The sequence below is a fragment of the Gobius niger genome (genome assembly GCF_951799975.1).
Source record: "Gobius niger genome assembly, chromosome: 16".
Classification (NCBI taxonomy): domain Eukaryota; kingdom Metazoa; phylum Chordata; class Actinopteri; order Gobiiformes; family Gobiidae; genus Gobius; species Gobius niger.
In genome coordinates, this window is record NC_136867.1 from 5,873,984 (window position 1) to 5,901,689 (window position 27,706).

The following is a 27,706-nucleotide window of genomic DNA, read 5'->3' on the forward strand; positions in this document are numbered from 1 at the left end:
TTCCCACGGCCTTGGGTCTCCCAGAGTCTGTGGACGATCGGTATGAACCAGGGACTGGAGAAAACCCACAGGAAATAATCACAGGGGCTAAATCAGGCAAGCACGCAGGCCAGTTTACGGCAGAGACGGGGACTCGCGAGTCGGAACTGGACTCGAGTCAGACTTAAGTCGCTTAAGTTTTTAGAGACTTGAGACTCGGACTCGTCCCCTCGAGACTTGAGACTTGACTCGTGGTCTGAGACTCGTGAACATTACAAGTCCCTCATCGACTTATTACACACGCTGTTTTGATGCTTGATTCTGGCTCCTTCTATCCTGCTCTCTCTGTCACACTGGAGCCACTGGAGCATGTGCGCTGCTCATTGGCCCCCCCTTGCATGCCCCCCTCCCTCTGTGCACACGCTGCCCTGTCGTGGGTTTGTTGACATCGTGAGCGCTCCATTCAGACTGTACTTTCAGCGATCACATCAACACTTTCTCCTGTTATTAATGAAAAGCCCGCCCCCAGTGAGCTTTCATTGGGATTAACACCAGCGGAGTGTAAGCGCCAGGCGTGAGTGAAGGAGGCGGAGTTAAGAGGAGTTTGAGCATAAGTTGTAAACCAAAGTTACGACTCAGTAAAGTGATTAGTGATCAAATCGTAGGCTGCCCCGTTTATCTAGGGAATATTTTGGCAGACGCAGAGTCCTGTCATGTAGCTCCAGGCTGAAGATGCAGGAGCCTCATGTCAACAGTCTGTAAACCTGCGTCTTTAAAGGGGCTGGAAGCAAGTTCGCCATTTTATACTCACTACTGCCACCTCAGGCCATATGTGTAACTGCACCTTCTATATTAAGCTCATGCATGACGGCAATTCGGGCCGAAGTGACACATTTCTGAGTGACAGTGCAGGATTTTAGAGGCAGTTGTGAACAGGTCTGAGCTCATTCTACACATTAGGACATGGCTGGAACATGTAGGGGGAGGAAAATACTTAATTTTAACATTTTTAAACTCCTTATAGTCCCTTTAAGGTAAGAAGTATTATATGACCACAGTAGATGGTGTAACAGGTTCAGTTTTTACTGTGTGATACAGGGCACTTCAGTAACATAACACTGCAGACATGTTTGTGAGTACAGCTGTGAACTAATTTATACTGATGTTACTTTTACAAAACTGAACTAAATGTCGTGGTGTGTGGGGAATAGTTGAATGAATGACACAGGGTCTGCCTTTGGCCACAGCCTTAGACTGTGGTAAATAGTTGATATTATTTCTGTGTGTTTTCCAAACTTACCATTGCACTGGGATTGACTGTGACTGAAATATTGTGATGTGGATTATTTATTTGTGTGTGGAAGCCCTGGTTTTGTATTCGTCTGATAGTTGTTTATAATTTACAGGTGTTTTTTAATTTTAAAATTGTTTTACTGTGCCGTGTTTGAATTAGTGTTAAACATATAGAAACCATGGGACTTGGACTTGACTTGGACTGGCGGGGTCAGAGTCTTGGCCCTTGGCTTGGACTTGTGGTCACAGACTCGGGCTTGACTTGGACATGTGGGTCAGGGATTTATGTGCATCTCTGGTTTACGGGCTCCCTCAGTGAGATCGGTCGTCTGGGGAAGGCTTCTCCAAAAAAAATCCTCCTTGTTGAAACCACACATTGTCCAGTTCCATTTCTTCGAATAAAAACTCCTGGATCATTGTCAAAAAGACCGTTTGAGTTTACAGGTCGACCATTTTCTTGAAAAGAGTAAGAACCGATGAGGCATCCAGGCATCCAGAAATAATCAAATCTATTTGCAATCATGAACACGGCTCTTTTGAACGGTTCTTTAAGGTGAACGGTTCCAACCAGATCTCAGTTGTGAAAGGAACCGATTCTTTTTTTCCAGGCGATTTGACCCAGAACTCCCCAGAATCTGCCCAACAACAGAGCAGGCCACACAAGTGAACGCTTTTTGAACTAAAGTCAAGGCTAAATGCACTAAAAATGATTTGTCAGACAGTTTCAGCCTCTTTATATTAGCTCCCGGATCCCGAAGACTCCCAGAAAAAGAGCCGTAAATCCCATCACCAGTTGGGATGTGCCCCAGGAGGTGCACAGCTATAAACAAGTGGTGGCTGCAGCGAACGGTTTAAAAAAAAACCTTCTCCATCTTCTCTTTCCAGGCCGGAGCCGTCACCTTTCCCCCGCCGTAACCGCTGCCCACTGGCCGCGGCCATGAGCGCCAAAACCGTCCTCAGCAAGGAGGTGTTCACCCCGCACGACGAGAAGATGCTCGCGGCCTGTCAGGTCAAGCGGCGCACCAAGAAGAAGATCCCGTTCCTGGCCACGGGCGGACAGGGGGACTACACCACGTTCATTTGCCTGGCAGGTCAGTCACATCTGCCGATTTTGAATGAGTGAATGAAAAACGTTTCTAACAGGCTTTAAGGTTGAGGAGCAGGGTGTATGGTTAGAACAAATGGGATTGGAAATCATTTTGACCCGAGTAGATTGGCTGAGGTCATTCCCTGTTTTGTGTCCTTCCAATGTTGTTTTCTCTCGATATTGAGATGTTCAGAAGCATTTTTTGATAATGTGGCAAATATCTGTGATGATACAATGCACTACTGTAGAGTATGATCATATGCATCCATACGTTTTTTGTTTTTTTTTCAACAATATTTTCATTGAATTTTCTCAAAAAGCAAGAATTGTTTTACAGGTTTTGATAAAAGTACAACATGTATCAAAGTATTTGTTTAGTTTAGTATGTTTAATTGAGCAACAGATGCATACAGGTATAGTATACATATAACATACAGAATTTTTCACAACATAAGAGGTATCAGTGCTGCTCAAAGAGAGTAGGAAGAAGTTAGTTCTAACTTATAAGGCCCGACCCCTCCTTTCAGACTTACACAAACTTAAACCACTGCTCACGGCACAATCATTTTTAATGTATATTTAGGCTTTAACCATGAGATCTATGCGGCAAATCCCAAACACTAAAGTAATAGTTCATGACGTTCTTGTGTTGCACTTGCATAAGGCTGAAGGTGCACATTCTGGACATCACATAATAAATCCGGATTCATAACATACTTCTCATTATCGGATCAAAATTACAAAGACAATTCATAGTTCAGGAACAGATGATTAATTACAAGAGTTTTGCAGACTTTCCCAGTATTTGCTTTCTGTACATTATTTTAAATTGTCCTACAGTTGAACACATTTTTAAATCCTCTTCTAATGTGTAACAGACATACTTTTAACAGACAGACTTTTTTGTGTTGTGCGGGAATATTTTTTCTTAAAATTCATTTTCCTCCTTAGGTTATAACCCCCATCACGGTCTGAAAACATGATTTGAATGTTGGGCAGTTTTTAATTGCACCAATTCTGTAAATTTGAGAATCTGCGACTGTACAAACAGTGGGTTGGTGAGCTCCCTATATCCGACTTTGTGGATAATTCGTAAGGCCTTCTTTTGTAATTTATATAAAACATCTGTATTGCTTTTATACGTGTTCCCCCAGATTTCCACACAGTAGGTCAGGTAAGGTAGTATAAGCGAACTGTACATGATATGTAAATGATAATAATAATATATAAGTATATAGAGGCATACAAAACAGTGGCAGCCCGACCCATGCATACCACAACAAACCAAACCCCCCCCCCCCCAAAAGGTGCAATGTGACAGATCCACCCTTTCCAAATAAGTAATAAAAGGTTGCCAAATCTGATCAAATGATTCACCTTTACCTTTCAAAATATAGGCTGTTTTTTCTAATGCTTGAGCTGATGCCATTTCTCGTACCCAATGCACTTCTTTTGGACATTCCATTTTTTTCCAGGAAAGTGCTATTAAACGTTTAGCGTGAAGATATGTATCCATACGTTTAGGCCTGGGGTGCCCAAAGTGGGGCCCGCGGGTCAAATTTGGCCCGCCGAAACAATTCTGTCGGCCCGCCAGAGAGTGAGCAACTTTTGCGCAGCGTGTGGTTAATACCAACTCTCTTCCGTTCATTCTCAATGGTAAATATGGATGCAGTACACCTTTTGGCCACCAGCGTCAAATTGGGGGCGCTGTTTCACTCCTTTCGCAAAGTTGAGGAAACACTGTTGTGGTGTCTTGGTTGTTTATCACAGAGCGTTGTAGCATCAACTTTCACAGTTGTCCAACTTTTATTGCAAAGGTCGTTGACATCACATAAAAATGGACTTATAAAAGAATTGATGCTGAGCTGACTCTTTCAAGATAATCTAATGTGGCATTTACTTTGAGTTAACGAATGAGGTAAAGTTACTGTAGGTGCTGTAGATACAGGTGTTTTTTTTTCTTTTTCAACTAAATCGCTACAATTGTTGATTTTGTTTTACTAAAATGAGACTTAGAAACCATTTGTTTTAATATAGCATGTTGTTTGTATAGATGGAATGAAATGCAAATGTAGGCTATCTAAAAAAAAAAAAGTAAATAAAAGAAGCAGCTTTATAATTTGCAGTTATATGTGTTTTTCATGCTTGACATCGCCGTGTTTGGCCCGCGACTCACAGGCACTTTTTCATTTTGGCCCTCGGAGACCAAAAGTTTTGGGTCAGTTTAGACTGTTCCAGCAGTATGTCAAACCTGTTATTACCACTAGAGGAAAAAATCACTTTTCTTTAGAATGTCACAGTATACTTCCACTGTGTTTAAGGCGAGACACGGCAGGTGAAAGTATTGGGCATATATCGGGCAGCGGGTGAGCCCTTATAGAAGCTCCAACAGACTCCAAACTTTCCAGGTTTTTTCAGAGGGATTTTTTAATATCTAATTCCTAGCCTGATTTATTCAGCTTTGAAACCAAAAAAACAGGCGAAATTTGAGTTTTTACAGATTTTTTCACTGATGATTAGTTTATTGAAAAACTAAACAAAATATCCAAAATCCCCTCTGAAAAAATCTTAGTCACTAATATGTCAATGAAATTAAACCATACATTTAATCCGGCTCAATTCATTATTTTGATTTTGTTGCCCAAAATATAGGTATTTTGGCCATTTTAATGCTCAAAATGCCTTATTTTTATGTGAAAACATAAAATGACAGAAAAAATGCAATACATTTTTTTCTCATATTTATATCTGTGATGTTCAGCAAAGGTTTCGAATTGATACATTATTTTTTTTCCCTATTCACCTGCACTGTCTCGCCTTAAATTTCTCTCTTACGAATTGAAGTCTTTTTTGGGTCGCGGCCGGTCATCCCATGGTGATGCCAGTTGAGAACCACTGCACTAGAGGAGGTTTTAGCATGATGTTTGCCCCTCTCCGTGTGCAGGAGATCTAGCCTGATAACGAGTCTTTGTCATAGCGCTCCTCATGTGCGTGGTGTCACATGTTTGATATTCAATTTGCGATATTACAGACACCAATCTGGCAACTCCAGCATCCATCATGTTTCTCTGTCTCCTGACCTCACGTTTAAGAACTCGCCTGTGACGCAGATCTTTATAACAAACAAAACGGGGGGAGTGTGGTCTTGTCTTGCACTTTCCAGAGTCATTTATTCAGTGCCTTCATGAGTGAGAGATTTCTGTAAAACGGTCCCAGGTTTAACTGTTCACCTTAAACGTTGTCTTTCTCTTTGTGACTTGCTGTGAAGTCGCTCCTTTGTATGGTGGTGGCATAGATGTATTTGAACTCTTTCCCCATAGACGACATTTTTGACAACCCCCCTGTACCCTTAATGACGTGTTTTGACACCTTGGCTATATCACTAAAGACGGTATCTAGAACTGATTTCTTTTATGCAATTATGCTCTATGGTTTGCCCTAGTAATATATGTATGGCGTGTTCCTTGTAGGCGTCCAAGGGGGAAAGAATTAAAGACCTGGACACAGCACTGCTCCTTCTGACTTATTGCTGATATGGTTAGTGGTCACTCCGTGGTAATGCCGTTTGGCCCGGAGGTAATTCACCTCACATAAAGCATGATGGGATATCACGCTGGAACAAACTGCATGACTGGTGTTCGGCTGACAGATTTCTGGCTTATATTTGGCGAGTGAGCTGATTGTGTTTCAAATCTGCAAGTTGTCGAATGAAACGTCTTTTGTAAGATTGGCTTAGCAACACTTTAGTGCTGTGGTTCCCAAAGTGTGGGTCGCGGGACACTGAAGTGGGACACTGAAGTGGGAGTCACAAGATGATTTTTAGACAATTTTTTATTTATTTATTTCTGGCTTAATTTTTGATTGAAAACAGCATAGTTTGGTGCAATTAAGCCACATATAAAAACACAGTATCCAAACTAACATCATTAAACCAGATTGTAAATGTTAGATCATTATAAATGCTAACTACATTTTACAGAAGGGTCCTGAGTTTGGGAACCGCTGCTCTATATGGATATCTTTGGGTACCCAATATCAATTCTAATATCTATGGGTGGTGGTTAATGCAGTCTGCCATTAGGACGATCCTTTGCTCTGCCTGTTCCCGTCAGACCTCGAAGCCAAGCAGGAAGGGCTGGGCTGGTACTGGGATGGGAGACGGTTTAGGAAACGCCAGGAAGCCTGGTGAATGGAGTGTATGAGTCGGAAATCGCCTCACTTCAGTCAGTCTCCCCCAGGGCAGCTGTGGCTACAATAGTAGCTTACCACCACCAAGTATGGTGTGATTGAATAACACAATGTAGAGTCTTTGAGTTTCCAGAAAAGCGCTATAAAAAACCATTGAATTATTATTATGATGATGATTATTGTACAAAACATAGTGGTCAGGCATTGAAATCACTAACTAAAGCTTTATCCAAAGAAATCAATCTACTGTGACTATAAGTGCAACGAAAATCAACAACATTAAAGTCCAATCCCGAGCGAAACGCCTGAAATGTACAGTCTCCTTTGAACACACATGCAGTCTTTGGCTAACGCTAATGAGGTAAGGGCTAATCGGCAAAGTCACATTAAGGGCATGTCAGGGTCCATTGTAGCGCTAATGGGACGCTCTGATGAGCATGTTTACGTCCGGGGTGGGGAATGAAAAGGCTAACCCACTTTACCGCCAGGCTCCGGGGCAATCGTGAGCCAAATGAAAAGGCCTGAGTCACAAATTGAATCAGCCGGCCTGGTTCATGAATGTTAAATGTGTTGGTGCACTTAAGGAGCACAGATAAGGCCGTTATGTGCTCGGCCCCGCGCTTAATGGATCGAGTTTCAGTCGCGTTATCGTCCAGGCGTTTAAGGGATTGGGGCTGGAAAACAACTTGACTTACTTTTAGAGTTTCCCTGCAGGTATCGCTTTGAAAGCATTTGAATACGATTTTTCTGCCGTTTCAGGTAACTAGTTATCTATTTTTATGTTAGCCTCAGCGACTATGGCGTGTGAGGACTGAGGGGTCGATAGCGCGAACAGGCAGCTTTCCAGTCGAGGCAGGAGCATCGAGCCACAAAAATGGCAAACACATGCAAGTCTGGCCAACGCACTCTTTTCCTCCCCTGCGCAAAAACGTTTGTGGCTTTGTTTCATTCCAGTCCGAGCTACAACTGGATTGAGTTGCGGATTGGCCACCGACAGAAACGGATGATGTGTCTAGCTCTGAACGATCCCGGAAATGTTTTCTGCATTTGAGAGATGATTTGCTTGGAGGAGGGTTCTGGTGAGAACTTCCCAGGCTGTGTCTTGGATTTGCATCTCCTGAAGTGTTCCAGGTCTTTTAGTCGCCCGTTTCTTTGACCACATTCACACAAAGAAGAGCTGTGGACAAAACAGGCTTGTCATCGTCATATGAAGCTGATGTTTTTTTTTTGTTTGGGGGGGGGGGTCTGTAAACGAAAACTTAGTTAGTTTCAGAGCGGGACTAGACACTCTAATACACCTGATGTGTGCTTTTGTGTGATGAGCAGAAGTGAAATAAATGACGAGCAAAACTTGTGAAAAGTCATGATCTGGACATTTCTATATACTATTATGTTTCTTTTCTTTTTTTTTTTAGTCAGAGGGGGCGTGGTGTTGCGTAGCGAGCAGCTGTAAACACGTTTCTCTCACTCTCTGGAGCGCGTTTGACAAAGCAGAGCGGCTTCCTGTGGAGAGATCGAAACAGTTGAGATTTTAACATTTTGGTTCAGTTTTTAAGTGGTCAAAATCGGTCCAAGGACGGCTGAGAAACATCCTGTTAAAGTCTTTAATCCACTTAACCCTCACCTGAACTGAGCACATTACCTCCAGTTTGGCTTTACCCAAATTCTAAACGCTTCCTGTCAAAAAACCACGGCAACAAAAAAGAGAAGAAAACAAGGATGAAAATGCAACAAAAAAGTATCATAAAGTAACCAAACAATCCTCAAAAGAACAACAAAGAAATCAACAAAAATCTGACAAAAACGCAAATAAGCCAAACTAAACAAATCTACAAAAGCGCAACAAGAATATGACAAAAGAAAGATTTTGAAAGTGCAGTAAAAAGTGACAAAAACTCAACAAAATAGTGGCAAAAGTAAGAAAGTGAAAAAAGTGACAACAATGCAAGGAAAAAGATCAGTTTCGATCAGCTTTGGAGAAAATACACTTGGGTAAGGCGGGGATCAAGGGGTTAACAGTCCTGCCCTCGTCCTGTGAAGTGACAGACCCTAAAACACCATCCACGTGGCTCCATTGTTGCAGCGTTTCCTGATATTGTGCGTTCGGGACCTTTTAGGCGGAGCTGTTTCGGTAAACATGGGGAGGTTTACGTGAGCTGGTGCCATGATGCCAGGAACAGTCTGGACGGAAGATTCCAAGATTGAGAAAACGGCATTGTAACGTGGTAAAGCTTAAAGTAAACTTCAACTGTACAAGTCTCTGCTCCTCCAACCGCGAGCCACGGATGACACTCATAAAAACACCTTCGCTCTTGGACTGACGGGAACAATCCGGTCTCTGACAGCATCACAGCTTCGGTCCAGTCAGATCTGAAACATAACTCCGCCTCATTCCCCAGCCTCATCACATCCGTCTGAACAAAGTGGTAAATACTGCATTGTGTTCGAAAGGTGGAACTGCTAACATCTGGCTCAGAAATCAATCGCCGTTGTTTGCCCGTACAATGCCGTGAATCATCCATGTGGTCGGCTATCGTCACGTATCGACAGAATGATAGATATTGTTTTTCCCACTTGTTCCCTAATTCAAATGCGGCCTTCTTCACCTCTGACCTATTGACCAGAAGATCTATTGAGACAATGCGATCTGCTCTTCTTGTGGCATTCACTCAGCGCTTGGGTCGAGTTTGCAGCGTAATAACAATAGATTCCAGAGCTAGTGAGGGTTTCCATGGCCATCCTTCCAATAATGCTCAGTATGGACATGTTTCTGGCCTAATGAGATGTTTTTGCTCTTGTATGTTGCATGGAGCTTGTCTGTTGTGACAGGAGGAACTGGTGTCCGAACACCTCGACGTGCGGCGCCCATAATTGGTGCTGCAGCTCTGTCAGTGACTCTTTGTGTTAGGATACACACTGTATATAGGCATTAAGGTGAGACACTGCAGGTGAATAGGGAAAAAAAAATAAATGTAGAGATGTCAATTTGAAACTTTGGCTGAACCATCACAGATGTAAATATGAGAAAAAAATGTATTGCATTTTTTCTGTCATTTTATGTTTTCACAAAAAAATAAGGCATTTTAAAATGGCCAAAATTGCCTATATTTTGGGCAACGAAATCAAAATAATGAATTGAGCCAGATTAAATGTTATGGTTTTATTTTATTGACATATTTGTAACTAAGATTTTTTCAGAGGGGATTCTGGATATTTTGTTTAGTTTTTCAATAAACTAATCATCAGTGAAAAAATCTGTAAAAACTCAAATTCCGCCTGTTTTTTTTTGGTTTCAAAGCTGAATAAATCAGGCTAGGAATTAGATATTAAAAAATCCCTCTGAAAAAACCTTCAAAATCTTGTTAGGTCTCAGACTGTAAAGTTTGGAGTCTGTGGGAGCTTCTATAAGGGCTCAGGCTCTGCCCGAGTGCGGCTTCTCTCATTCAGAGAAAACCAGCCCTGAAGTTTTGTAGCGACTGCGCATGCTCGGCCCGTTCTTCGACTCTTCCGCACCAGTAGGAGGAAAAACACCATATTTGGGTGAAAGCGTCATCACGGGGCCCCTTAGCAGGACACATGGATGTAAAATCTGTCAATATTTATGAATGAAAACCCGCTTGAAAGACGGACTTTCTACGCGGCGCAGCAGCTACTTCCGGGTTGCCCAACCTCGCAGACAAAACATCATAAAATAAACATCATGCGGGTGAGTTTTGTCATTTTTATATCTGACATGAAAACTAAGATGTAAAGGGAGGAAAATAGATCAAAATCTCCACTTCGTCCACTGCGTGAAAAATCAATACTTTAACCTGCCGTGTCTCGCCTTAAGGCTGCACACTTTTGGACAGATTAAGTGCGGTTTCTTGACGAGCTTTGCATCCATCTATCATCTTCATCTTTATCCGTGGCCGGGCTTGCAGACGTCCCTGTCCTCACACACTTCCAATTTGACATGTCTGGAATAAATCCCCAGCGAGGCGACAAGGAGACGCCTGAAATACATGCCTGAGCCACCGACGGAGCAGCGGCTCTACCCCGAGCACCTCCTGGGTGAATGAGCTCCTTCTCTAAGGGTGCGCCCAGCCATCCTGAGAATGAAGCTTATTTCGACCGCTTGTGGGGCGACAGTGGCTCATCTAGTGACCTGAGGGTCGGCAGTTCGAGACCCGCAGGTGAACACTGTCGTTTTGTCCTTGGCCAAGACACTTCACCCACCTCGCCTCCAGTGTCTGACCCTGGTGTATGCATGAGCGTGTGAATGGGTGACTGGTTCCTTGATGTAAAGCACTTTGAGTGCCTAAAGCAGGTAGAAAAGCGCTATATAAATGTGACCAATTACCATTTGTATCTGTGATCTCGTCCTTTTGGTCATTACTCGGGCCGTGTACCGTTAAACGATGCCAGTATAGTACAGTGGTCCCTCGCTATAACGCGGTTCACCTTTCACTGTTTCACGGATTTATTTTTAGTACAATTTTGGATGCTTTTTTTTTTCCCAGCATATGAACGCCATACACACATTGTATTCTCCGTCCTGACTAGCTCGTCGAAGAGTGAGCCCTCGTCTCGCTGCAGAGAGGATCTTTGTTTGTCCCGTCAACACATCAGTGCACACCGGACCCACCAGAGTCACAGGCCGGGCGTGAGCGAGTCCGACCACGACTCTGCGTTTACTTTCTCTGCACTTCTCCACGAAAACAAACACCGCTAGCATGTGGCGTCGCCTGAGCTAGACACTCTTAGTTTGAACAATCGCACAGCGGAGACGAGAGCAGCTCGTGATGTTTCCAAAAAAATCACACTGTGACACCAGGCATAAGGGAGAATCCGTGCAAACTAATGAGAAAAGTGTATAAAGTGTGTGGTGAGGGTTTTTACAGCCTTTAAACATATATAATAGTAAAAAATAAAGCTGTCTTCTTTGCGGATTTCGTTTATCGCGGGTTATTTTTAGAACGTAACCTCCACGATGAACAAGGGAACACTGTATTGGGGAAAAAAAAGTTTAGGATCCACTGGTATCGAAGCAATGAAAGCACCAAAAGCAGGTGCAGAAAAAACCTTACATCTTAAGATCCAAGTTTTGATACTGTTGTTTTTTCCCAATTGTTTTCCCTTTTTTTGTTCTTTTTTTTTTGCCCCTATTCTTCCCATTTTTTTCCTCTTCTGATTTTGGCTAATTTCTTTGTACTACAATTTTCCCTTTTGCCCCTTCCTTGTTTTCCCATTTTCCTCATTTTTTATTTTATTTTTCTCCACAATTTCTCCCAATTATCTCCCATTTCCCCCCAAATTATTCCCCACTTTTCCACACATTTCTTGACATAAATGGGCAGATCTTCCACACTTCGGTTTTCTGGTTCTAGTTGACAGATATTTTAGTATCACCTAGATCACATGACCATTTACTGGGTAGATCAAAAACGGTATTTTTTTCCATTATGGTCGCCCTTTGATGTCAAAATTGGACTAGAAATGTTGACAATTTGGGTTGAGAAGTCCTACCATGATACAGACCTCACCAGCTTGATCGACGCAGTCTGTATTATAAGTCACTTTCTGCCCACCCCTCCCTGTGGACACTCCTCTCCCCCATACTCATTGTCGTCCTGCGTGACATAAGGGATCCTCGTGCACTCCTTAACCATGTGATCCAGCCTGCTGAGCGCTGTAGCTCCGCCACACAAGGCCGCGCACTGTATGTGTGAAATACCAAGTGCCCACCGCCTGATGTTTGCGTGGATACAAAGGCTGGGGGGGTGGAAGGGTGGGCGGGTAAGTTTCTAGTGCCACATACTCGCAGCCCGGAGGCAGTACAGTGGCTGTGGTTACGTAATCTTTGGTATGTCGCTGTGAAAGGGAAAAGGGAAGGTTTTTCGAAGAGCTCCATTGCACAAACAGCCAGTGGGGGGAGAGCGTTGGAGACAGACGGGGGAGAAAGCGGAGGGGGGGACGCCATGGCTGAAGCACCAGGCACAGGAGATGTTGTAGCAGTTGGAGAAGTTTGACCTATAAATGGGCATTATAAGATCACAGTGATTGTGTAATAAAGCTGCTCTCGAGTTTGTGAATGGAGAAGGAAAAAAAGTTTAGGAGATATCATTTAAATTTTGTTCATATGTTAATCACAGGGATTTTTTTCTGGGGGGATTTTGTACGTCTTTGAAAAAGCCATTTATACGTGAAGGCAAGACTGTAGAGATGGGCCATACCAATCCTTTTGGGTTACTAAACTATTCTGTATGTTGTTAATATGCAAATATGCAAGATGAGCTAGTTTTCATGTCGGAGTATAAAAATGCCGTCTTTCACTCACGCATTCATTCACAAATATTGTCATATTTCACATCCCCGTGTCCTGAAGGCTCTCCGAGATGACGCTGTTATCCAAATGTGGTATTTGTCCTTCTGCGAGACACCCAGTAAGGTGCATTCTTTAGGGCTGGTCTTCTCAAAATTAGTTTTTTTCTAACGACCTCTTCACTTTAGTCACTCCCACAGACTCCAGTTTTTCCAGTCTCGGTCTTTTCTGAGGGATTTTTCATATCTCATATTTAAAATGAAATCTTTCATGGCAAATAGAACTTAAACGAGAACAATATGGACGGCTCAGTTCAATCCTCTGCTGCTGTGGAGCATTTCGACACAGAATCTTGAAGTAAATCATCATTTTGTGTTATAATTGTCATGCCTTTTTACATACACAAATTAGAATTGATATTTTCTACCCATCAATATTTAAAAACTATTGATTGATTGATTTATAACCTTTATTGTCCCAAGTGGAGAAACTGATACACACAACCATTCATATTCAAATTCAATACAATACATCGGTCTCACAACAAGCACATAAACGGTCAGATAACTTCTCTGTTTTTACTTCCTGGTATGAACATGGCTTTTTAAGGCGACTCTGTAGTAAAAGTAAATCATTGCAAATTGTTTTCAGGCAGTTATTTGACTAAATATCAATGTGAGAAGCTTCACAACACAATATGAGATTGTGAGTTTAGACAGTCGGTGTCCAGGCAGGGCTGTGACGCGATCATTCTGTGTTCGTACTCGTCCGGGTGTCAGACAGTATAATGTGCATCTTGTAAAAGAAACGTGCGTCTGATGCCAACGTACTGGCGTTTTGTCACCATGTAAAGTGAGTATGTAAGTGATGATTGATAAGGTAAAAGATGGATCACAGTTAATATGATGGCCTCTTCACCTGCTCTTAGCCCTGTCGTTTGTTTAGCCTCTTAACTCCCGCCTGAACCAAGAGGATCTTTTTCCTCACGTCATCAGATTTTATTTCCATCATTTTTTTGTTGGGTATTCAACTCATTTTTGTAACTTTTTTGTCATTTTTTAAAATCATTTATTGTCACATTTTTGTAATTTTCGCGTCAATTTTTTATCACATTTTTGTCACTTTTTTTGTCTTATTTTTTATTTTTTTTTATTTTTTTTCAAATTTATGTCAAATGTTTGTCATTTTTTTCACATTTTGTCACATTTTTTTGTCATTTTTTTGATCACATTTTTTTGTCACTTTTTCGTCCATTTTTTATCAGATTTTTGTAATTTTTTTGCTACATTTTGGTCATTTTTTGGTCATTTTTTGGTCACATTTTTGCCACTTTTTCATCAATTTTTCGTCACTTTTTTTGTCACATTTCCATCATTGTTTTCCTCTCAGTTTCGTTGCTTTTTTCACAGCTTTTTTTCCAGAAGCTTTTGGACTGGGGTTAAGCCAAACTGGAGAAAATGTGCCCTGTTCAGGTGGAGGGTAAGGGGTTAAAAGAGACACAGAGTAGGAGAGGAATGAGAGTTTGTATCTGTCGCTCTTGATATGTGTGCTCTGTAACGTCTGCCTGATGGGAGAATTGTGTATTTGTGCATTCGTGACGTGTTCTCGCTGATTTTCGGAGCTTGGATGAGGAAAGAGCTTCAGGTTAGCTGGTAGCTCCCCACCCGGCCAGCCTTAGTTGTAACGATAGCCTTCAGAGAGATACTGGGCACAACTGTTCACATCCATTTGCATTAAAACCAGTTTAAAAACAGCTGTGCAGCCTCGGTGTCGGTGCACATGTAAAAGTAGCTGTTTAGTATCGATATTATGTCATAACTACGGCATCGATCCGCCAATCCTGACGAGACTGGAAGGTTTGGCCTCTGTGGAGATGTTGTTGCAAGAGTGTAAAGAAAACCTTGCTTGGAGAAAAAGCCCTAAAATCTGTGCATGTGCCTGTCTCCCAGGATACTAAACATGTCGATATCTTTGAATGCCTGTAGTGACATCTCCAGGAGCCTAGTGGACATCAATATCTATGCCCATGAACCCATGAACCATCGCCCGGCCCGTTGTGAGCTGTAACCATTGCCTTTACAGCGATGTTAGTGATTTGCTATTATGTTGTCGGTCTAAAATGGTGGCTTGTATGTCGTGCCTATCATAGTATCCCTTTATCTGCCAGTGATCCAACACGCACGGCCTTTTCCTTGCATAGATGTTTTCCTCTGTTGCCTCTGTGGGCCCGTGGACGTGCTTATGCAGGCATGTCCGAGTGTGGGCCGCTCACATGTGGAGCGGGCCGTGTGGGTGTAATACATGCGGAGCTGCGTGGGCTCCTCAAGTCCACACATGTTATTATCACGGAGACGAGGGATGAGTTGACCGGCCGCAATTAGCCACAAAGCGTGCAGAGAAAAGCACTGTGGGTGATTATGAGGAAAAAAAATTAGCTTTAAACTTTCATGCGGTGTTTTCATTGAAATACAAGGTGTTTTATGAATGAGAAATTGCCCAAATGATCTATTTTCAGTCACAAAATCAAACGATAGAGCCAAGTTTAAATGCATACCGTAAATGCTCTAATATGGGCCGGGGCCTTTATTTACTCAAGGGCCTCTAGGACCAGGCCTTTATTGGAACCAGGCCACAATTAGAGACAGGCCTTTATTTCTATTTGAGCAAAACGGACGACCAGGAAAATGAAGAAAAACGAGATTTGTGTCCATTTGCACCTAAAATATTAGGTTTATTTATTAATTAACATTTCAAACACTCTCCCAGCGGCTGGAACATTGACACCTTTTATTTTGTCGGGACAACAGGAAGTGTTTCGTTGCTGTTAGCGGAACATTGACATCAATGTCACTGCAGGTTTCTGTTTCGTTTTTACCGCGGACCGGATTATTTGTTGTTATCTTGTGTAAAAGGCGAGTTTAGACGGAGCGTTTGTGTTTGTGATCGATCATGAGACTGACCCGAGAGAAGACGAGACGCTCGCGCTGATCGGAGGAGTTATTTTGAGGCGTGGGACTGACCTGCACACGGAGCAGCTGGACGTGCTTTGCAGACATGATGGTGACTTTATTAAAACCCTGGAGGGTCACACAACATTTCTTGTTTGCCCTGTTTCCAAATATAGTCTCAGGAGGTTTGAAAAGTGGCTAAATCTGTGTCAAAGTTACGCTCGGATCAGCTCCTCCGCAGCGTTTCCCATCGGCCCGGGTTCCCGTTTGTTACTTCCTGCACGTGAGTGATCATTTACACCAGTATGAGACAAATTCCTGACATGGGGAATATTTCTACCGCTATAGTTTCTAATAAAAGCCCCGGCCTGTTTTAGAGACCGGCTTTAATTTGCCTCCGCCAGCCGCGAACCCGGCCACTGTTAGAGACCCGGCCGCTAATGGAATACAGGCCAGTATTAGAGCATTTACGGTAGTTTTGTTTTGTTGACATGTTAAGAAAGATTAACAGATTTGTAGGTAGATTTTTGATATCTTCAAGTCTATATGAATGCAAATTTCACTTGGTTTTTCAGGGTTTAAAGCTCAATAGATCAGAAGGGGATTATATATTAACAAAATTCCTCTGAAGGCCCCTTCTGAAACAAGCAGATTGGCAGCAGGTCTAATGCGAAACCGGATGTGCGTCAGCGTCCGCCATGATAAGAAGCCTCCGAATTGGGCTGTCAGTTAGGAAGGAGTTAGGAAAAGGCTCAATGCTAACTATCATAGCCACTTTAGCATATAGGGACCTCTGGTGCTAACTAACTGGTGATTAGGTATGTGCCGTCCCATTAGCCTAGGTCTAATTTGTTTTCTCTAATTAAAGTCAAATGCTAATACTATGCTCGGTTATATAAACATCAAATCAACTATTTACCCTTGTCATGTAACTATACAGTTCGTATATCTATCATTTAATGTAGTTGAGGATTTTTAGGCGAAAAATTGTATTATCCAATCCTAACTGCTACATGTAAACGAATGGATCACGCTAGGCTAAGCTACACCATAGGAATGAATGGGCCGCTTAGCTAATGTTAGCCACAATCAAAAATTCTACCGTTTCTACAGTAAAAAAAACGGCCACTCCTTTCGACCGGGTCCAGCACCAGTCATGAGGTCCTACATTTCGACAGTGGATGCATTTAGTTTTACAATTTGATTCAAGCGGACACATCTAGCTCCAGTTTGTCACGGAGATGTTTCCTCAAAGCTATTTCCACCCGCCGTGTCTCACCTTAGAACTAAAACTCTCCGTTCAGAAAAGGGGCGGCACAACAAATGTATCGAAAATTGCGGCGATGCAATACTGAAGCATATTGATGACCCTGGCGTGACTTTTGCCCCATGAGCGAGAGTCCATTAGCATTTCAGTTATGTATTCGGTCCTGTGTGGTGTCTCATTCATCAGCTGCAGCCCGATGCCTATCGATTCAGGGCAGATGGATGGCCCGGGCCGTGGAGATGAGAGCTCTCGGCTGGAGAAGGAACAATGTCTACCTCTCCCCCTTTTTTGCTCGCTTTTGTTGCTTTTCTCAAATAAGTCGTCGATATTTCTTAAAGTGGGCATGCCTTTGGGCACCGCAGCGTCCATGCTTCCTGTTCTAAAACTTGATGTAAGAAACGAAATAAGAAAATACATACGGCGGGATGTGAAAGTTTAGGCACACCGGATGAAAATGTCTATTAATGTGAACAATGAAGGGGGAGGTGAAATGATCTTCAAAAGGCATGAGGCTACAGATGTCAAAACAAAAAAAGGTAAAAAGGAGACAGCAAAGGTTTGGGAATCTGCAGAGTTTGTACCTCAGCTAATGTGGAAAGTATCACAGCTTTAAACGGTTTTCTAGGCAGCAAAGAGTCTTTCCGTTCTGGGATTTGTGCCCTTTCTTCCTTACAAAAGTCTTCCAGAGCTGAGAGATTTCTTGGCTTTCTGTCACACGCTGCTCTTTGAAGGTCCGTCCACAAGATCATCACTGATGTTCAGGTCAGGAGGCGCTGAAAAGCTTCGTAATTCTTGAATTATGAGTGAATTCTTGAGGTCGCTCATCGTGGATTTTCAGATTTGTTTGCGATCATTACCCGTTCATTTAATTGCATCCATCCATCCATCCATCCATCCATCCATCCATCCATCCATCCATCCATCCATCCATCCATCCATCCATCCATCCATCCATCCATCCATCCATCCATCCATCCATCCATCCATCCATGAATTGTTTCCTTTTTCCTTTCCAGTTGGTTTTCTTCTTGAGTTTCTGTGCCCCAAAAAGTTCTACAGTGGGATGCAAAGGTTTAGGTATGACATTTAGACAAACCTCATGTGTTTTGGAGACAATAAACAGAGCCTATAGAACTTTTTTCTCCCTTTTATGTTATTCTGAAAATGCGACTTAGAAATATGGAAGGATGGAGTGTGAGATCGACAGAATTATCGGTGCAGCGTTAGCAGTGATGCGATCTCTGTATTGGACTGTTGGTGGTGAAGAGTCTTGGGGCAAAGCTCTTGATTTACTGGTCAATCTACGTTCCTACCCTCACCTATGGTCATGAGATCTGGGTAATGACCGAAAGGACAAGATCGCTGATACAAGCGGCCGAAAGGGATGGATTGAAAGATGGAAAGATGAGAATACAACCAGATTTTGAGATTTCATGGTAATGTCTTCTCTAGGTTTGGTGGTCATCGACATCAGGAATCTCGTGACTGTTCCGTTGGAATTTATCTTTTGGCGCGCTTTGTTCCGCAGTCGCAATTACAGCTTCCTCACACTCGTACCGCAGTGACCTCGGAAACCACGGGAGTAATAAAACCTACAAACACGTATAGAGTTCACGTGTGTTTACATAACGTGGACGGTAGCACTGACACCGACGCGGCTGTATTTTTACACGTTGTTAGCAGAGGTCCGCCGCTTTGGCGCGTGGGAGAGCGAGCTTATCTCCAGCGCTGCCCTCTTGTCAGTTTTCCCAAGACGCGTAGAGGCCAGAGGAGCTGCATGGAAAGATACGATCCCCCCCGGAGAAACGCATCCCACTCTCTCCGAACTATCAGCATTGCTCTGATAAGGAAATGCATGTGAGTGTTTATTTTCATATATGTGTGTGGGCCTATTAGACCAATGCGGAGGCCAAGGAATGTCAGGCGAACGCACTACATTACATTGCAGAGCTTTGCAGCCTGGGGTTTTCATTACGCTATTGCAACAACATCTCCTACAGACTCAAACTTTCCATTCTTTCACTTAACTATATTTGGAAGGTTTTTCTCAAAGGGAATCATCACAGTCTAGTTCCCAGCCTGATTTACTGAGTTTTGAAGCCCCCTATCACTAAATGTGATATCCAAACAAATCTGAACAAATCTTTGCTCCTGGCACACTGCCTGAACAAAGTCACCACCTGGACTGAACTAACTGTTGCTGGAGTTGGTCAGGTGTAGGGCTGGGTACCGGTAAACGGTACTTACTTGGTACCGCCTGAAAAGCTCCGGGAGGGGGCGGTATCGAAAACCTTTTTTTTTTCTGTGCTAATTTTCGGTACTTTTTCTCTCCAAACGTCAATAAATGATCCACAGTGAGTCTAAAAAAGCCTGAACCTATGAGCAGCTTCAGCGCAAATGCAGAAGCAAAGCTGTAACTTACTCACACTTCAGTCATTATCAGAGATGGCAGAGCCGCGGACTGAGCCAGGACTAAACCAAGACTTACAGTAAACTGGTTAAAAACCAGGACTAAACCTGGACTGAATAAGACACTAGACTCTTAGACTAAGAGAAAAGCAGTGACAACACGGCAGTGATAACAAGAAACACAACGGCTTTACCTTTAGCTTTAGCCGCAGAGCCTGAAGTTACTGCCGTTATTTTCAACTCCAGCTGCACCGGAGCATTTGGGATCAAAGATTGTCCTGGAAAAGGTGAGCGCTCACTCTGCATTCGCCATGTTTGGAACAGTGATGGTGCATTTTCAGTGACAGAGTGAGCGCTCTCACTATGTAACAGATCTGTGACGTGTGAGGAGCTTTCACTGTCGAACAGCGCAGTGTGTTTAGAAAAGTTTATCTGAAAGAAAACGGTGCCTGATGTGGATCTGGTCTGTTCCTGCAGCTCAGGAGGTAATAATGTCCTTTCTCTCTTTTTATCACGGCTTTAGGGGGAATTCTACTCAAAACATAAAGTTCCAGGTGACGCTGCTGCGACTGTTCACTGATGTGCCGTGTTTGTGCCGCTGTGCTGTTTGTTTTCCTGAACGATACTTTTTATAGCCTACACATTATTTTAACTCAATTAAAATAACATAGGTATCGAAAAAAGTACCGTTGAGGCACCGGTACCGAAAAGCAGGTATCGTTAAAGTAGTGGTATCGGAAAAAAAACAAACGTTACCCAGCCCTAGTTAGGTGTAGGTTCAGTAACACTAAAGTGTGAGATCGGCGAACTTCCTGAACATCCTTATGAGACATGAGGCATCCAGAGCCGTGTGTACACTGAGCGATTGTAGCCGTCTGTGACAAATGATCACATTGTGAGGAAAATCTTGGGTCACAGCTCAAAATCGAAGGGTCTTAGGTCGTACAGTGATGCAAAGATTTCAAACAGAACCTTCGTACGACCAAAGACGAGCTACGACCGACACCAGGCAGAGTCTGATCTTTCTGGAGCCTGATGAGACACAACTTTGGTCATAGCTTCGGTCATTGAACCACAGTGGAGACGAGTGCGGGCTGACGACTTTACAATCCCCACGTCTTGCAATGTGACATCGAAAAATCTTAAAAGACAAAAATGTACACTGTATAGCTCCATAAAGACGTTTTGGGATGTGCTGGGGAAGGCTTTGCACAGTGGTCACTCCCTCCCATCATCAAGATCTTGGTGAAAAATCGACACTGGATGAAATATATCTTTTTGATATTGCAGAAGCTTATTGAACAAACTCCACAGTGAAGGGCGTTGTAAATATTACAGCATGTGACCTTCTTTTGTGGCGACTCTTTTTTTCTGGTCCGGCAGTTTATTGCATCATAGAAGGAACACCAAATGGTTTGTCATCTTCGTGAATCCGCGTTAAGTCAGTCCGAAGCGCGAATAGTGTTGTGCCTGTTTTGCACGATTACGAGAACGCCACTCGCGTCCCGGGTAATGTCTCCGTTAGTTCCTGGAGGCGTCTGGAGTGCACGCTTGGTCGCAAAGCCTTATGATCTCATGTGAATATAATGATGGGCCTGAAGCTCCGCAGCCAGTGGCCTTTAGACGACACGGCAAACCAAACGTCCCCTTCCTCCTGTGTGCTGTTACGTAATGGGCTCTTAAGAGAAATCACTGCTGGTTCATCGGAAGAAGAGGGCGTACGTACAGTGCAGTGAGAGAGACAATGTGGCTCTACAAAGGGCATTGTTGATCCTGCGGGGTGGTGTGAGGGCCGCACGTGTGAATTTTGGATGTTCTGTTTAATAATAATAATAATAATAATAATAATAATACCTTTAATTTGTAAAGCACTTTATATGGAAATCTCAAAGTGCTACAACACAAGTAAAAACTGACAATAATAAAAGCACACAAAAGTTGAAGTTAAAATGTTAATAAGGGAACAGAAAAGTCTTGAGTCCTCTTCTAAAAGTCTCCAGAGACTGTGCACTGCAAAAAGTGGATTCTAAGCAAGTAAAAAATGTCTTACTTTAAGAAATAAGTTCTTATTTTTCCCTAAAAAGTAATAATGTTTTGCCGAGCAAAGTTTGCTTGAGAAAAAAAATCTTGTTTTAGGAAATAAAATCTAGCCATTTCTTCAGATACATTTGCTAAAAAACATGCAAATTTTTTCTTCTTCTCTAACAAGAAAGAAAAACTTTTTGAATCTTCTTCAGCTTTAGACAAAGAAATTGTTTTCTTATTTTAAGAAAAAATAAGATCACAACAACTCAGATAGATAATACATTTCATTCTTTAAAGTGGGCGGTGCGGTGGCACAGTGGTTAGAGCCTCAGCTTCACAGCTCGAAGGTCCTGGGTTCGATTCCCACCAGGACGGGGCCTTTCTGTGTGGAGCATGTTCTCCCCGTGTCTACCACTTAAAACATGTACAATAGGTGAATCCTCCAGCCAGGTGATTCTGACCATCAGCCTGGCTCCACATCATGGAGACGGGTTCCCGCGCGTGGGCAATATTTACCTTAAATATTAGTATTTATTAAGAACATTTTGCTTAAATTAAGCAACATTTAAGTAAAATATCCCACAATTTTTCACTAAATAAGAACATTTCCTTAAATTATTCCATTTTCTGAGGACATTTTGCTTAATTCTAGCTATGTATTTGCTTAAATTTAGTGTTTCTTTATTGTTTTATGATAAGAAAAATATTCTAGAAATACGAATTCTTAGCAAGAAAAAAATGCTGACCCCATAAAACAAGACAAAATGTCTTATTTTAAGATTTTTTTCCTTGTTTTTAGTAGGGCACTTTTTGCAGTGTGGGGCCCTCAGGTCTGGCGGTCGGGCGTTCCACAGTTTAGGAGCAGCCGCCTGGAACGCTCTGTCACCAATTGTCCGGAGTTTTGTTCTGGGGACGGAGAGAAGGTTGGTGTCGGTGGACCTGAGTGTTCTGGTTATGGGCGGAGGGGTGAGGAGTTCAGTGAGATAATCCGGGGCGTGTCCATGGATGCAGTGATAGGTGAGCAGGCAGATTTTGTATTTGAAGCGTTGACCGATCGGGAAGAGGATGGTTATACAAATCAATAAATTAGGCTGGATATTGAAAATCACTCCTAGCAAAGCAGGACCCAAAGATTTGTAACGCCTTTAACTGCAGCCGTCTCCCAGAAATATTTTTTAAAATCGGTTTATTTGGGCCAGTGCATGTTGATGAACACAACACACTGGATTTTGACAATGGACTAATTTGCATCCGTTGTCCAACATTCGCACTCTCAAGCACAGGAAACCTACGCAGACACGAGGAGAACGTGCAAACTCCACACAGAAAAGTCTCATCCAGCCGGGTGACGGAACCCTGGACCTTCTGGGTGTGAAGCACGAGCGCTCACCACCTGCACCACCGTGCCCTTCAGTTATTATTATTACTATTATTAGTCAGTACTTCAATAATAACTTATTTTTCAAACAAGATATCCAAAAATATCTGAGCAAATCTTTGTGACTAATATAAAATGCAAAGTAAAACCATACGTTTAAACCTGGCGTTATGAATATCTGATGAAAATGTATGCGCTTTGAACGCCTTTTCAGATGAAAGTGTGAAACGACAGAAAACTTACAATACATATTTATGTCAGTGATCTATAGCAAGTTTCAAATTGAAGCAATAGAAAGGAGAGCAAGAGCGCTTCACTGGGTCAGAGACGGACTGAACATGGTGCAGACCGTCAGAAATATCGCAAATATAAAGATATGCCCTGATGATTTTTCTTTTCTTTTTTTAAAGACAGCCACGCGAGTCGGGAAGCAGACAACCAGAAACATTTCAAACACATTCGTCTGAAGTAAGGTACAAGAAAAAGTGGAATGTGAGGAATACGAGGACACCAAGACTGCACTGGTTGAAACGTGTTGGCGTCCAGCTATAGAACAAAGGACTTTTATTCTAATCTGTGTGCCTCGCACTATTTTGCATATCTTTGAAAACAATCATCAGGGCATATCTTTGTATTGATGCAATCTCAGAAGGTTTTCTTCCCCCCCATTATCCTGCATTGTCTCACCTTAAACTCTCCTTACATTTGAAACTTAACCTCACCTACGGGTACTAAGCTACACTGCCCGTTAGGGATGCAAGCTTTCACTTTTGTCATGATTGATTGTATATCCATATGAAGGTAATTTACTGCGCTAAAAAAGAAATGCAAGTTATTCGCTTTTTCAAATATTATTTTGCTGACAAGCACAAATCCCTCAAAGCAGAATGACACTATCTGCTGTATTGTAGCAAAATAAATTCAAGTGCTGAGACCTCTCTCGACCTTTGAAAATACTGCATTTAAATTTTGTTTTGACTTTATTTTATTTGAGCTGCTAACATTCTTGTTTTCTTTTAGCATTCCCATCCTTACAAAGTAATGGAAGCTCTAAAGGAGAAGGCTGAAGCAAAGAAGTTAATGTGCTCCTATTCCTTATTCAATGGTCTATAGGCCTACTCAACTCATGCATTATATTGTAACTCATGCAGGCTGCACGCGTTCTGCATAGACCAGCGTATTCCCTCCCGAGTTATAAAGTGCTCATCTTTTTTATTTGATCTACTGTTTTCATCATTTGCAACCACCGTCATTGAGGTTTCTTTGAGGTAGTCATCACAGAAATAAAGAAGGCTTACCGGCGAATTACAGAGAAACAAAACAATCTACTGCTGACATTTTACTTGGACATTGCTCTTCCTTCCCTCTGTAAGTGTGATAACAATGAGAAGGGAGTAAGACATTGTTGAGTGATGGTACAGTTGGATGATCCTTTTCCAAACAGTTTCCTTAAGTGATATGTCTGGGAAAACCAACCAAATCATAACATTTACTGTAATTCTTCACATTGAATGCCTTTATCAGTGACCCGTGAGTGCGTCCATAAGTCCATAAGGAACATGCATTATCCGACTCTCCACACTCCTGCTTTGCGCCCTGTTTTCATAGACCTGTCTGCCTGGTCGGGACTCGGTCTGCTGGTTCCTGACAGCTGCCTTAGCGGTGCGTGCCTTTACTCCCATCATCCATCATACCGCCCGCTCCGCTGTCCTTTTCTGTCAGATATCTCTGCTTACCGGAAGCGCGGGAAATGCAGCCCACTTGGATCATTTATGCACACGTTTGGACCCCGTTCTCATCCATTTCGGAGGCCGTTCTTTCATGGTTTTATTTGCTGACGACGAGTTGAAGAGAGGCCTGCTCGATGCAAAGCTATTTTCACAGCGGTCAGGAAGGCGATATAAGAGAAAGTCTTTTTAAAGAGCTGATTGGGCCGTTGGGGATGGAGCTCGTCGGTCCAGCTCGACGTTATGACACCCATCCCCACTCGTATTGTCCAAGACCAAATGAGCTCAGAGGTTTGTTATTTTAATTTTTAGGCCCAGTGCTTTTTAATCTGTATATGCTCCCTCTTGGTGATGTCATCAGGAGACACGGGGTCAATTTTCACAGTTATGCTGATGATACACAGTTATACATCTCCGTGTCGCCAGATGACACCAGGCCAATGGATGCACTTTTTAACTGCGTTTTAGAGATCAGATTCTGGATGGCAGAAAACTTTCTCCAGCTTAACCGGGACACAACTGAAATGTTTAATCATCGGTCCAGAGAGAGAGACTTTTACCCAAACTACAGTCACTGCCTATGAATCCTTCCTCACAGGTGAAGAACCTGGGCGTGATCTTTGACTCTGAGCTGCCGTTTATTCCACACATTAAGAATATCACAAAGATAGGTTTTACCATCTAAAGAACATGGCCAGAGTCCGCCCCATTCTCTCTCAGGCCAACACGGAGACGCTCATGCATGCTTTTATCACCAGTCATATCCACTACTGTAATGCCCTGCTTTCTGGTCTTCCCAAAAAGAGGATCTCAGGTTTACAACTTTTACAAACTTCAGCAGCTCAGTGTCCTGATGAAGACCAGGAGGCGGGACCACATGACACCGGTTTTAGAATCGCTGCATTGGCTCCCCGTGTGTTTCAGGATCGATTTCAAAGTTCTTTTAATGGTTTTTAAACGTCTTAATGGTCTTGGTCCTTCTTGTCTTTCAGAACTGCTTTGACCTTACGAACCTTCACGGCCCCTTCGCTCCTCCGGCAGGGGTCTCCTAGTTATTCCTCAAGTCAACAAAAAGACTCATGCTGAGGCGTCTTTCCAATATTACGGCCCTCGCCTCTGGAGCGACCTGAGGAGGAGCTCAGGGCTGCAGAGAACGAAAATGTTTTTAAGAGCAGCTCAAGACCCACCTTTTTAGCTTAGCTTTTAACTGACTAATCTATTTATTTAATCCGAATATATTAAATGTATATATGGGAGGTTGTCCCAGTCACATTGTTTTAAATGTTGTAACCTGTAAAGCACTTTGTGAAACCTTTCGGTATGAAAAGCGCTTTATAAATAAAGTTTGATTTGATTTGATTTGATTTTGAAGACATTTAAGTTCAGTTTAAGGCAGCCTTTATGGATCCCCGTAGGAGAATTAGTTCTCTGCATTTGACCCATCCTCAATGCGGCTGGGGCGACCTGTCGGAGCAGTGAGCTGCCAGTGTGGGCCGGCGCTCGGGGACCCATCTTCATGAAGCCAGGCTGATGGTTAAAAACACCTGGCTGGAGGATTAACCTAGTGTACAAGTTTTACGTGGAAAGGCCTCATCCAGGTGGGAATCGAACCCAGGCCTTCTAGCACGCCGTGTAGCTACATATGCTTCTTTTTTTGCCTTATCAAGTCATGTTTCCATTCGTACTGGATTAAGGATGAGAGTCAGTACTACTAGCTATGTCGACCATCCCGACACTGTTGGTGCTTGGCTTACTCCTCTCACGAGACAGAAAACCCCCAGGAGGAGGACTTTCTTTCCCAAAGACGAGAGACTCTAACAGTTGTGGACAGCATCAACCCCCGGAAAGCCGAGTTGCTTACCCAGCAGCCTATAAAAGAAAATACAGTCGCACATTCCAGTCAGCTGCTGTCCTCATAATAGACACGACGCTTCGAGCCGTGCTGTTTCCAAATGAAATAATATTTGAAGATCCAAGGGAGGACTTTGAAGCTCCCAGCCCGCGGTGCTTCAGTCCATCCGGCAGGACGTTACATCAACATACCGTTACGACGAGGTGTGGCCTCATCCCTTAGACTCTCCCCTTTTAAAGGCTGTTGTCAAAGCTCGGCGCGGCGGAGGTCAGGCTTTGCGTTGAGAGACTGTTTTCCTGAGTTTATTGATTCACTGAACTAATCTCTTGGCCGTCTTTCAACAAGTGCATTTGGGGGAGACAAACTTTGACCAGCGTCCGGGTCAACGCTACATCCAGTCCTCTGTGCGAGACTCTTCGAAACAGGCAGGGAGCGTCTTACCAAGGAACACAAGCAAAAGTCCGTAAGCTCGGTACAAGATTCAGTGCTGATGCCATTTTTAAAGAGTTTTCTTCCAATGATGATGCTTTGAAACCATGTCGGACCACTGAAAAATGCTGCTTTCTCCTTTTTAAGGGGAGACACTACAGGCAAAACTCGATTTTTTCAGTTTTCAGGTTTTGGGCCAGATTGGTCTCTGAACATACAAGCTTTCACCCGGAAACAGGAAATATGACTAATCTTCACAATAACATGTTTAAATATTGCGCTGATTCAATGTTCCCCCATAGACTTATATGGGAGAATGCAACTTCAAGGGCCTTTTTCTCAAAACACATTTTTCTGTCATTGTGGCGACACTATGTCCACGTCAGTCGGACCTAAAGACTTCAGATTTTCCAGCCTTGGACTGAACAATATTTGGAAGATTTTTTCAGAGGGATTTTTTTATTATTTAATCCCTAAGCCCCATTTATTGAGTTTTGAATGTCAAAAAATAAGGCGAAAATTAATTTTTTACACATTTTTACACTAAAAAACAGCTCATTTTAAAACTAAACAAGAAATCCTAAATCCGCTCTGATAACGTCTTGGTAACTCATTTATCAATAAAATGAAACCATAAATTTGAATGTAGCTCTATCCATTATTCAGATTTCGTCGCCGAAAAGATGGGAAATTTGGGGCATTTTTAGGCATAAAACACCTTGTTCTTATATGAAAAGATAAAATGACAGAAAACTTGCAATGTATTTTTTTTCCTCACATTTATGCCAGTGATCGACAGCAAAAGTTTCAAATTAATATC

General features: G+C 42.7%; 1 protein-coding gene across 1 annotated transcript in view; it reads left to right on the forward strand.

Annotated features, from left to right (window-relative positions):
- Positions 1-2,197: 2,197 nt before the first annotated feature.
- The window catches only part of stxbp6 (syntaxin binding protein 6 (amisyn)), a 110,101-nt gene continuing 84,592 nt past the window's right edge, over positions 2,198-27,706 (forward strand). Inside the window, exon 1 of the mRNA XM_079573229.1 lies at positions 2,198-2,363. Within this exon, the coding sequence (XP_079429355.1) occupies positions 2,210-2,363 (154 nt within the window). The 5' untranslated portion in view covers positions 2,198-2,209. The remainder of the gene's footprint in view (positions 2,364-27,706) is intronic.